Raw genomic sequence first — 12,500 nt, 5'->3', positions numbered from 1 at the left:
CACACCCAGACACAAGTAGCAGGTAAATGTGGAACGACTCAGAAAATATAATCCAGACAAAACTGTTTAATATCAAAACCCAATCGCAGCCAGTGTTCTGGCAGCGTTACCTGCAGGCAGGCTTACCCACACAAATGGCTGGGCCCCTGGAAACCTCCATCAATGCCCCCCCCCTGCCCCCTTACCCATGCTTTACTCGTATCAATGCATGTGAGTGCGCTCATCCCTCAATAAACACATCCATGTATTTGTAGAGAGACTAACTATCTTATCAACCAGGGATTTGCAGGGACAGTTGGGGGAGCAAGGGCTCATTATTATGTTACAATAGTAGCACATTTCTGACTTAGCCCAGCAGACCTACCAATTTATTTTGATTCCCTTAGACTCACACAATTGTTTAACAGATCAACAGATCTCTACAAAAATAATCAGTTCACACAGAGACATTGTTCTTTTTTAGTATTCACTAAAGCAAACTAAAAGTTTTTTCACAATTTGCACGTTTTCTATGCTACTAGTTTCTGGTATAAGATACATTTACACTAATTGGCTGCACCAAATATTGCACTTTTTTGTATTTCTGCACATGGCAATAAATCATGTGACATCTTTTGGTGGTATTGTTGAAATAAATAACGCTTAAAAATCAACATCAACAACAGATTCTTCACACAAAAAATAAAAAAGGCGGTTCTCTACATGAATAACCAAACCAACCTACCCTCAAAACTATAAAGTTGGCCTATGTTTGGTTGCAACATTTAGACTTAGTTCATTCTGCTCTCATCACTGAAAAAGCACTGAAATCATTACAAAAAAGTTCTTAATCTTTGAACTCAAATCTGTTCCTTCAATTATTTCCAACTTCTTTGTGCCTTGTGTCTTTCTTTGCATTAAGAGCTTTTTAGGTCTATTTTTATTTTTTATTTTTAGAAACAATACAGAAAGCAGGACCTTGGTGGTTACAGCAATAATTAAAACAGGCTGATGCTGCTCGTCAGCTTCATTGTGGTAGGACCCGGCTGGTTGGTCAATTGGCCAGGTTTCTGAAAAAACTGGTCAGACCTGGCTGGCCGTGTCAACCTGAAGACTCATGTCAAAGCCTTTAGAAGTTATTGTCCCCAAAGGGAAATTCTTTTTCACAAAGATGTTCGTTATGGGGAGAGATCATTTAAACCTTTGTAGACTCAGGGCAATGACAGAGTAACTAGCCTGTCCTGTTTATAAGAATGTAGAATAACTACAAAAGGTACCCAACCTGTTTGTTCATGGGCTCCACATACTTTTCACAGCCACACCCAGACACAAGTAGCAGGTAAATGTGGAACGACTCAGGAAATATAATCCAGACAAAACTGTTTAATATCAAAACCCAATCGCAGCCAGTGTTCTGGCAGCATTACCTGCAGCCAGGCTTACCCACACAAATGGCTGGGCCCCTGAAAACCTCCATCAATGCCCCCCCCCCCCTTACCCATGCTTTACTCGTATCAATGCATGTGAGTGCGCTCATCCCTCAATAAACACATACATGTATTTGTAGAGAGACTAACTATCTTATCAACCAGGGACTTGCAGGGACAGTTGGGGGAGCAAGGGCTCATTATTATGTTACAATAGTAGCACGTACATTTCTGACTTAGCCCAGCAGACCTACCAATTTATTTTGATTCCCTTAGACTCACACAATTGTTTAACAGATCAACAGATCTCTACAAAATAATCAGTTCACACAGAGACATTGTTCTTTTTTAGTATTCACTAAAGCAAACTAAAAGTTTTTTCACAATTTGCACGTTTTCTATGCTACTAGTTTCTGGTAAGATACATTTACACTAATTGACTGCACCAAATATTGCACTTTTTTGTATTTCTGCATATGGCAATAAATCATGTGAAATCTTTTGGTGGTATTGTTGAAATAAATAACACTTAAGAAAAAAAAACAACAACAACAGATTCTTCACACAAAAAATAAAAAAGGCGGTTCTCTACATGAATAACCAAACCAACCTACCCTCAAAACTATAAAGTTGGCCTATGTTTGGTTGCAACATTTAGACTTAGTTCATTCTGCTCTCATCACTGCAAAAGCACTGAAATCATTACAAAAAAGTTCTTAATCTTTGAACTCAAATATGTTCCTTCAATTATTTCCAACTTCTTTGTGCCTTGTGTCTTTCTTTGCATTAAGAACTTTTTAGGTCTATTTTTATTTTTTATTTTTAGAAACAATACAGAAAGCAGGATCTTGGTGGTTACAGCAATAATTAAAACAGGCTGATGCTGCTCGTCAGCTTCATTGTGGTAGGACCCGGCTGGTTGGTCAATTGGCCAGGTTTCTGAAAAAACTGGTCAGACCTGGCTGGCCGTGTCAACCTGAAGACTTATGTCAAAGCCTTTAGAAGTTATTGTCCCCAAAGGGAAATTGTTTATCACAAAAATGTTCGTTATGGGGAGAGATCATTTAAACCTTTGTAGACTCAGGGTAATGACAGAGTAACTAGCCCGCTCTGTTTATAAGAATGTAGATAGAAGAACTACAAAAGGTACCCAACCTGTTTGTTCATGGGCTCCAAATACTTTTCACAGCCACACCCAGACACAAGTAGCAGGTAAATGTGGAACGACTCAGGAAATATAATCCAGACAAAACTGTTTAATATCAAAACCCAATCGCAGCCAGTGTTCTGGCAGCATTAGCTGCAGGCAGGCTTGCCCACACAAATGGCTGGGCCCCTGGAAACCTCCATCAATGCCCCCCCCCCCCTGCCCCCTTACCCATGCTTTACTCGTATCAATGCGTGTGAGTGCGCTCATCCCTCAATAAACACATACATGTATTTGTAGAGAGACTAACTATCTTATCAACCAGGGACTTGCAGGGACAGTTGGGGGAGCAAGGGCTCATTATTATGTTACAATAGTAGCACATTTCTGACTTAGCCCAGCAGACCTACCAATTCATTTTGATTCCCTTACACTCACACAATTGTTTAACAGATCAACAGATCTCTACAAAATAATCAGTTCACACAGAGACATTGTTCTTTTTTAGTATTCACTAAAGCAAACTAAAAGTTTTTTCACAATTTGCACGTTTTCTATGCTACTAGATACATTTACACTAATTGACTGCACCAAATATTGCACTTTTTTGTATTTCTGCACATGGCAATAAATCATGTGAAATCTTTTGGTGGTATTGTTGAAATAAATAACACTTAAGAAAAAAAAACAACAACAACAGATTCTTCACACAAAAAATAAAAAAGGCGGTTCTCTACATGAATAACCAAACCAACCTACCCTCAAAACTATAAAGTTGGCCTATGTTTGGTTGCAACATTTAGACTTAGTTCATTCTGCTCTCATCACTGCAAAAGCACTGAAATCATTACAAAAAAGTTCTTAATCTTTGAACTCAAATATGTTCCTTCAATTATTTCCAACTTCTTTGTGCCTTGTGTCTTTCTTTGCATTAAGAACTTTTTAGGTCTATTTTTATTTTTTATTTTTAGAAACAATACAGAAAGCAGGACCTTGGTGGTTACAGCAATAATTAAAACAGGCTGATGCTGCTCGTCAGCTTCATTGTGGTAGGACCCGGCTGGTTGGTCAATTGGCCAGGTTTCTGAAAAAACTGGTCAGACCTGGCTGGCCGTGTCAACCTGAAGACTTATGTCAAAGCCTTTAGAAGTTATTGTCCCCAAAGGGAAATTGTTTATCACAAAGATGTTCGTTATGGGGAGAGATCATTTAAACCTTTGTAGACTCAGGGCAATGACAGAGTAACTAGCCTGTCCTCTTTATAAGAATGTAGAAGAACTACAAAAGGTACCCAACCTGTTTGTTCATGGGCTCCAAATACTTTTCACAGCCACACCCAGACACAAGTAGCAGGTAAATGTGGAACGACTCAGGAAATATAATCACAGACAAAACTGTTTAATATCAAAACCCAATCTTGTCACCATTTGGCACACAAAGGGTTTATAGGATGGATTATGTTTGAAACAGTTACACTCCGCTGTGCTCAATCTGAAACATTTTGAACCTTTCTGCTTTTCTACTGCTTTTTAAATGGCCGTAAGCGGAGCCGCGGCTCTGTGTAAACACCCAACTCTGAATAGATATTGACATAAATATCTAAAAATCTAAAAATAAAGGTTATCCAGGTAGGTTCTTGGCTTCCAAAGACCATGGGCCTCCCAAGTGGCTGGGCCCTAGAAAGCTTTCACACTTTCTACCCCTTATCAGACTTAGTCAGACTGTCACGCTCTCACTCCTCAGGTATGAGGGAATCTCTGAATGTCGTGAGATCCAAATGTCCGGGGGAAGAAGTACGCAACAGATGTCATGATATCAATCTATTCTGGGTAAGAAAACCAACTATGTCCTAGTGTCACAACACCTTTCCAGTTTTACCCGTTCAGTTGAAACTCAACCAATAACACAAACTCGTTGTTCTAGTGTGGGGGGGGGGGGAAACAAGATTCCACACTTCACCTGTGCCCCAGGCTGTTGTGTGATTGGTCGGACTGGTGTGACATCACAGTCCTCCTATAGATATAAGCAGTTGACTCATGAGACAACGCCACAGAGTCTCTCAGTCTGACCTGCAGGTGACTTCAGACAGGTAAGCATTCAACTATACACTCTAACTTTTATCATTTTTTATTTTTTTTTAAAGATATTTTTTGGGCATTGTTATGCTTTATTGATAGTGTAGAGACAGAGTTGAAATGGGGCAGAGAGGGGAGTGACATGCAGAGAACGACCGCGGGCTGGAATCGAACCCGGGTCCACTGCTGGCCGAGGCCCATGGGGGGGACGCCCTACCAACTGAGCTAAGGGCGCCCCTATTATTTTGAACAAATATGTATTGTATACTGCAAACCAGTTACAAGCTGGGAAAAATACAATTTACTCTCGTTACGAGTTGTCGACAACCTGATCATCTCTTCAGACAAGAATTTTGGTGTAAATTAAACTTGCGTCTTAAAGCTGGTAGACAGTGTTTCTCTCTTTGCAGCCGGTGCAGCAGGACAGACTTATTATTTGGTGTAGTGAATCTTTACTGCTGCAGGAGTGCAGGGCTGCAGACGTGATGTGCAGGTACCGAGTGGAGTTAAAGCAGTGCGCTGCGTCATGTGGTTGCTTATTTTAAGATCCTTTTGTTGGTCTATAAAGCTCTTAATGGTCTTAGTCCTAGTTATTTATCAGATTTGCTTTTATCCTATGAACCCTCTCATACCCTCAGGTCTTCTGGCAGTGGTCTTTTAACTATCCCAAACGTTTTTTTTTACCAAAACTCACGGTGAGGCATCCTTTTCTTACTACGCCCCACGTCTGTGGAACACCCTGCCTGATGACCTGAGGGCCGCAGAAAGGGTTGATACCTTTAAGGGCAAACTCAAAACCTACCTTTTTAGTCTTTAGGCTTTTTAATCACAGAACGTATTTGTTTGATCTTTTAGATTAAACAACCTAATGTTTTTATCTATCTCTTATAGCCTATTTTATTTATATATGTAGTCTGCTTTTATTTTCTATATATTTTTATTTCTATTTTTTCTCTTCTACGTATTATTTCTAATGATTTTTTTTTGCGTGTATGAATATATCGGGGTGTGTCGTGGGAGGGGGGGGGGTTGTTTTAAGCACTTTGTGTTACATTCAATTGAATGAAAAGTTCTCTATATATAAGGTTTGATTTGATTAACAATACAATATTTACAGTGTGCGTGGCATATGATGGGCGGGGTCAGTAATAAATTAGACAAAGGTTTATGAACTATTTATTGATAAACAATATTACAGTCAATATTGTTGAATAATTTAGAAAACTAGACTAGGTTATATTGTTGGGCGGTATCCAATTTTTGAAACATTTAAATTGGCCTAAAGTTTTACCCTGTAAATCCATTTTGTGGCCTTTTTATTTATTTTTTAATAACCTACTTCAAGAGCAGCTGTAGCCTTTTTATTTTAGTTTCTCGCCTAAAACTACATTTTACAAGATCACATTGAACCCATCTTGATGAAATTACCTCTGCCAAATTCTCATTTCAACCAACAGCACTTGAACACATCACCATGCCACATGCCGTTGTTTCTTCCCTTCTGTTTTTTGACAGGTTCTTTATTTGACAAATGGAGTTATGTTGTTTGTCAGCTTATTGACAAGCACTGTAGTTTGGCTCGTAGCTGCAGGGCTAAACAGCTTAAACCTGCAGTGTGTAGAATTTTGGGTTTTATTTCCTAGCAGATTTTGTAGAAAGTAATTATAATATCCATAAGTACATTTAACTTGTAACTAGCTGAAAATTTTTTTTTTTAATGATTTATTTTTCCCTTAGAAAGGTTCTCATATATGTCCATATTTCTGCATATTTTGGACCAAGGCCTAGTGCCGCCATCTTGAAAGTGTCATAGTTGGAATGTCATCAGGTGCATTGTTTAAAATTTAGAATTGTTCTTGTCCTTGAAGGCCACTGTAGCTTCTGTTATTATTCAAAAGGGTTGGGGTTACCCAGGGAGCGTTGCATTCTAGAACTTTGTAGAACTTTCTTGATGATGTCACATTACACACTGCACCTTTAACTTAATTTCTAATCTATTTTATATATACTGTATTATATTGTACAAAACATTCCTTTGCACTATTTAGAATTTTTCTAATTTAAAATTTAAAAGTAGTTTTTTTCAGTTTCGTATTTTCTTTGGTTTGTCTGATGTTGTATTTTGGGATTATATGGTGAAGATGCAGAACTGTCCAGTTTCAGATATTTCATGAATTACAAACTACATTTTTAATCCATTTTTAGGATATAAAAGCAGCTCCTCAGCGATCCAGACGGACCGACATCAGGATTTTAAACCAGTCACTTCAGCAGATCTTTGACGATGAAGGTAAAATTGTAGCTTCACACGTTTCTGTGTTAGCTCTGTGTGCTAACGGGTCTACTTGGGTTATTTAATAATAATAATAATAATAATAAATCATAATTAATTTAATTTAAAAATACACATTTACATTACTGGGATGAAGTGGGTGATGAACAACAATTAGACGCAGTATGCCAGTTTCAAAAGATGTGTTTTGAGATGGGACTTGAAATTGGAAAGGGCGTCAGAAGTACGGTTGTCCGGTGGGAGGGCGTTCCAAAGGTGGTTGACGTCACACAATTAAATTAACGGTAAAGTAGGGGGACAATTAAACATATATTCTGTTCGCACCAGTCCCTAAAAAAACAACACAACCACCAGGCCGTAATGTAAACACAGTAGAGAAGCTTCAAATCTTTTTCCATCTCAACTTCTGCTCTGTTCTCAGCTGGTTTTAGTGCTCCTGCTCATGGCTGCAGTGTTGGTCAGCTGCACTGTCTCACTGCCGGTCGACTGCAGTGAGATCCACAGTAGCAGTCCCACTAGAGAGTACACTATCTATCCCACTGGACTCACATCTGCTGTGCAGGTAAACTTCCTCTTCTAGTGCACACACATTCACCTTTGGTTACTAAAGGTGTTATAATTGTAGCATCAACACTATTTTAAAAGGTGCAGTGTGTAATATGACATCATCAAGAAAGTTCTACAAAGTTCTAGAATGCAACGCTCCCTGGGTAACCCCAACCCTTTAGAATAATAACAGAAGCTACAGTGGCCTTCAAGGACAAGAACAATTCTAAATTTTAAACAATGCACCTGATGACATTCCAACTATGACACTTTCAAGATGGCGGCACTAGGCCTTGGTCCAAAATATGCAGAAATATGGACATATATGAGACCCTTTCTAAGGAAAAAAATAATAATAACAAAAAAACAATTCAGCTATTATGCACTAAATTACCTCGAGCATCCCACTTGAATTGACTGTTTTGTGATGAATGTGTTTGTTTGCAGGTGCACTGTGACATGGAGTCACTTGGAGGGGGCTGGACGGTGAGTTTGTCTGATGCAAATTAAAGGGACACTTGACAGCACATTCAAGATTCGACACATTTAAAAAAAAAAAATTTGCGTCTCCCATTTCCAATAGAAAATTATCTAAAATAATAATAATAATAATAATAATAATAATAATAATAATAATAATAATAATAATAATAATAATAATAATGATAATAATAATATTATTAATAATAATAATAATAATAATAATAATAATAATAAGAAGAAGAAGAAGAAGAAGAAGAAGAAGAAGAAGAAGAAGAAGAAGAAGAAGAAGAAAAATAATAAGAAAATAATTGGAGAGTAGAATTGACAAGAATAAGACTTGAAAATCAGTGTTTAGTCGACATATTTTTCACATAGTTTATTTGGGCAAAAAGTGTTCTATCGTTTTATATCCTCTGCCTTGCAAATGGAAAATATGCTTATCGGCATATCAAATGTCTCATGCTATGATTTAATTGTGTTGGCCTCTCTGCCTACTGCAAGTAGCCCACATTTAAATTTTACTAGTAGGCGAAATTACTACATGCTTGGATGATATTATTCTTTATATAGCCCGCTTACCAATATTTTTTACCTGGATTTTTTTCCGCTTTGGCCGCTAAAATGAAACATTACCGGTCACATGATCGGCACACATTTTTTTTTCTAGCGGAAACAAGATCTGCTTTTCTCTGGTTTCTTTTGCTCCGTCGGGATGTTTTTCTGGGCATCAGCCATTTGTGCAGTGCAGGTGGAGGTGTGTTGAACCCTCAACCAATTACAGCACGGGGCCGACTCTGAACTGATACATTGATGCCAAGTATATGCCTTCAATATTCAGCTTCTTTCCACCTATTTCTGTCATTCTATTAAAGTGAGTGACTCTGTCCCCAGGTGTTCCAGAGGAGACTGGACGGCACAGTGAACTTCTACAGGGCCTGGGATCAATACAGGAGCGGCTTTGGGAAGGCTGATGGGGAGTACTGGCTCGGTGAGAAATGAAACCCCAGCACATATCCATACACACAAAACCCCTTTGCCCATTTTAGTGGACCTTTATGAATGTTTTTTCGTAATCTGATGGCAATGTTAAAGAGTATTTATTTGTGTGTGTGTGTGTGTGTGTGTGTGTGTGTGTGTGTGTGTGTGTGTGTGTGTGTGTGTGTGTGTGTGTGTGTGTGTGTGTGTGTGTGTGTGTGTGTGTGTGTGTGTGTGTGTGTGTGTGTGTTCAGGTCTGGAGAACATCCACCAGATAACACGTCAGCGAAGGTACGAGCTGCTGGTCGATATGGAGGACTTTGAGGGTAACAAAGTGTTCGCTCGTTACTCCTCGTTCTTCGTTGAAGCGGAGCCGCATGGATACACTCTGCGTGTGTCTGGATTCACCGATGGAGGGGCAGGTGAGCATATACATCAGGAGGGGGCCGCAGCACTAGCCCTAGTCAAAGTCCCACTAGTACAGTCTGTAGTGTGGCAGCATTATAGTCGTCACAGAAGCCACAGTAGTGTTACTATAAATGTCAAGATTAAATATGCTGCTTAAAGGTGCAGTGTGCAATATGACATCATCAAGAAAGCACTAGAATGCAACACTCTCTGGGTAACCCCAACCCTTTCGAATAATAACAGAAGCAATTCTAAATTTTAAACAATGCACCTGATGACATTCCAACTATGACACTTTCAAGATGGCGGCAATAGGCCTTGGTCCAAAACATGGACATATATGAGACCTTTTCTAAGGGGAAAAAAATAATTAAAACATTTTTTTTCAGCTATTATGCACTAAATTAAATGTACTTATGGATATTATAATTACTTTCTACAAAATCTGCTAGGAAATAAAACACCAAATTCTACACACTGCAGGTTTAAAGCTCACATATTATGCTAAACGGTCCACGGTGTGCCTAGAGACTGCCAAAGTATCAAACAAAAAATTACTCTCTCCTTTTCTCACCCTCCCTCTTTCTGAAAACCTCCACCCCTCCCCCCAATATACTCCGTTCAGAATTGTTCTCGCTATGTCGTCATAGTTTAAAGAAATAAAAACAGGCCAGCCCAGTTTCCCCCCGAATAGACGGCTCTAAACGGCGTGCTTCCAGACCATACTACTTGCTGTAGTTTGGTCTGGCTTTGCGAGACTAATCATTTCGTAATCACGGCAGAGACGGTGGGAGGGGCCAGCCAGATACCAATATAGGTCATCCTGAGACCAGAGGAAACTCAGGGTATAGAGGCTTGCTACAATGAATGATCTGAACGGGTTTTTCAGCAAACATCTACAAAAATAAGCATTAGGGACTACTTAGACCAGGGGTGTCCAAACTACGGCCCGCGGGACAACTGCGGCCCGCTTTTTATTGGCCCGCGGCATTTCTTAGTTAACCCACTAGTGCAGGGGTGTCAAAACTGATTGATTGGCCCGTGGCACATTTTAAAAATATAATGTAATATGGTCCTTTTAATTTTTAAATAATTTAAATGCACTCATTATATTACAGAGAAATATGTCCCATAAAAGAAAAAGAGCAACAAGCCCATCCCAGGGGACTCTGCATGATATTTTATTTTAAATTAATATTATTATGGAAAATCCATGTGTCCTTCTCCAATAGCTTCTAATTCATCTGACACAGTGTCTCCATTTTTTTTCATACAACATTTTTCAGCTTTAGCCTCTTAATTTCCCTCTCAAAGTGCACCAGATTCATGCAAAATCTCCTGGAGGGGGCATACCCCCGGACCCCCCTAGGAGGGGCGGGATCTCGACGCAAAAGCAGAAAACACTGGGTGTATCAATGGCATTTAACAAAGAGGGGGAATGTATCTGTTTAATGTGCAAGTAAAGTGTTGCCGTGAAGAAGGATTACAATTTACGAAGACACTATGAAACTAAACATCAGAGCAGCTACATGTCCTGATAAACGTGTTATTTTTGCAAAGTGGCCCGGCCCTTCGTAGATTTTTCTGTATGTGGCCCTCAGTGAAAAAAAGTTTGGACACCCCTGACTTAGACCATATAACATTGACAGAAAAGTGCATAATATGGGAGCTTTAATGTTTTGTGTCTGTAGGAAACGCCCTGGCTGGCCACAACGGGATGAAGTTCTCCACCTTCGACAAAGACCAGGGGCCTCATTTATAAAGCTTTCTACGCACAAAAACCTTGCGTAGACGGCAGAAATGTGCGGTCAAATGTGCGGTGGCAAAACGGTGGTATTTATAAAAGAATTCTTTGCGTAGAAGTGTGCGTATTCCCACGCAAACTTTTGACCATGCGTAGAGCTCACGCAAGGTTTTGCTGACTCGGGGAATCAGCGACACTCAATGGCAACACTACGAAATAAAGCTCTGTCATCGGAAAAACACACATATCCTTGGCACCCAATATATTTAATCAATTATGTGCGTACCTATTGTTGCGAATATAGGCTACTGTTGTCTATGGCATGCAGTAATGATGTAGGTTGATTTACTTATCAAGTAGGTCTATACATATTTTGATTATATTTTGAAATTGAATCTTATAGTTCTACTCTATAATAATATGATATACGTCGGGAGGTGTGTCCCTGAGTGGCCAGCGGGAGAGCAAATAGTCTATATTTTAGGCTGTGTGTAAAAAGTAGTTTTGTACAAAGTTAAGGCCAACCATATTAATTAAAACTATATATTTCGTTAGATAAAATCATGTTATGAATTTAGCAAATTATTTTATGCATCTCTTTCCCATAACAACTAACCCTCGAAGTTTAAACTAGCCTATAATCTGACGTTGTTGGAAATGTGTTGATCTATGGAAGGGAAACAATGCTTTGGAATATACTATAGGCTAATGCATTATTTCACTTACAACACATTTTATATAGGCCTACATATAGGCTAGTCCTACAGTTTCGCTAATACGTGATATTTCATACAGTACAAAGTTGGGCAAAACATCTTAACAAAGACTATAACGACTGTGCCAATCATGATATGTGATCAGCGCGCGCGTGTGTGTTTGTGTTTTTGAGGCAGTTACAGCGACGCATGGCACGGGCTTTCTTCCTTCCCAGTCGCTTTCTTTGTGGCCGGTTACCTCCCTTTTTTCCTCATGTCAGTCAAAATGCTGTGCTTATTAAGTGCGTCATCATATTCAGGAGCTATTTAGCATTCGCCATGTATGGTAGATTGTGGGATGAAACTGGGAGGTGAAGTGGGATGACACGGGCGGAGATCGTCCGCGCACAAATCACCGCAGGTGGGTAATTATAAAGGGAAGATTGCGTGCAACTGTGCGCAGCACAGTTTTATAAATCTCAACTTTTTTTTTGCGCAGCACATTCTTGGCTTTGTGCGAACGCAATGTTTTGGGAAGGTTTCTACGCACACCGTTATAAATGAGGCCCCAGGACACTTGGCCTAAGAACTGTGCCAGATCATTCCTGGGGGCGTTCTGGTACGCTGCTTGTCACGCTGCAAATCCAAACGGGGTCTACCGTTGGGGGGATGACACTGCTCTCTTTGCTGTTGGAGTGGAGTGGAAGCAATGGAAGGGTCATAACTAC

General features: G+C 39.5%; 2 protein-coding genes across 2 annotated transcripts in view; one reads left to right on the top strand and one right to left on the bottom strand.

Moving 5' to 3' along the window:
* The window catches only part of antxr2a (ANTXR cell adhesion molecule 2a), a gene marked incomplete at its 5' end in the record, with an annotated part of 154,076 nt that overhangs the window by 56,330 nt on the left and 85,246 nt on the right, over window positions 1–12,500 (bottom strand). The window lies entirely within an intron of this gene.
* Window positions 6,913–12,500, top strand: part of LOC307265331 (microfibril-associated glycoprotein 4-like) — a gene marked incomplete at both ends in the record, with an annotated part of 5,630 nt that continues 42 nt past the window's right edge. The window contains 7 exons of the mRNA XM_080047028.1: window positions 6,913–6,918; window positions 7,343–7,483; window positions 7,915–7,953; window positions 8,842–8,938; window positions 9,180–9,347; window positions 11,025–11,080; window positions 12,345–12,500. The exon at window positions 12,345–12,500 is cut by the window's right edge and continues 42 nt beyond it. Coding sequence (XP_079903154.1) covers window positions 6,913–6,918; window positions 7,343–7,483; window positions 7,915–7,953; window positions 8,842–8,938; window positions 9,180–9,347; window positions 11,025–11,080; window positions 12,345–12,500 — 663 coding nt within the window. The remainder of the gene's footprint in view (window positions 6,919–7,342; window positions 7,484–7,914; window positions 7,954–8,841; window positions 8,939–9,179; window positions 9,348–11,024; window positions 11,081–12,344) is intronic.

The sequence above is a fragment of the Ammodytes marinus genome (genome assembly GCF_949987685.1).
Source record: "Ammodytes marinus genome assembly, chromosome: 2".
Lineage (NCBI taxonomy): Eukaryota > Metazoa > Chordata > Actinopteri > Uranoscopiformes > Ammodytidae > Ammodytes > Ammodytes marinus.
Note: the sequence above shows the minus strand (reverse complement) of the source record. Positions and strands in the feature narration are given on the sequence as shown.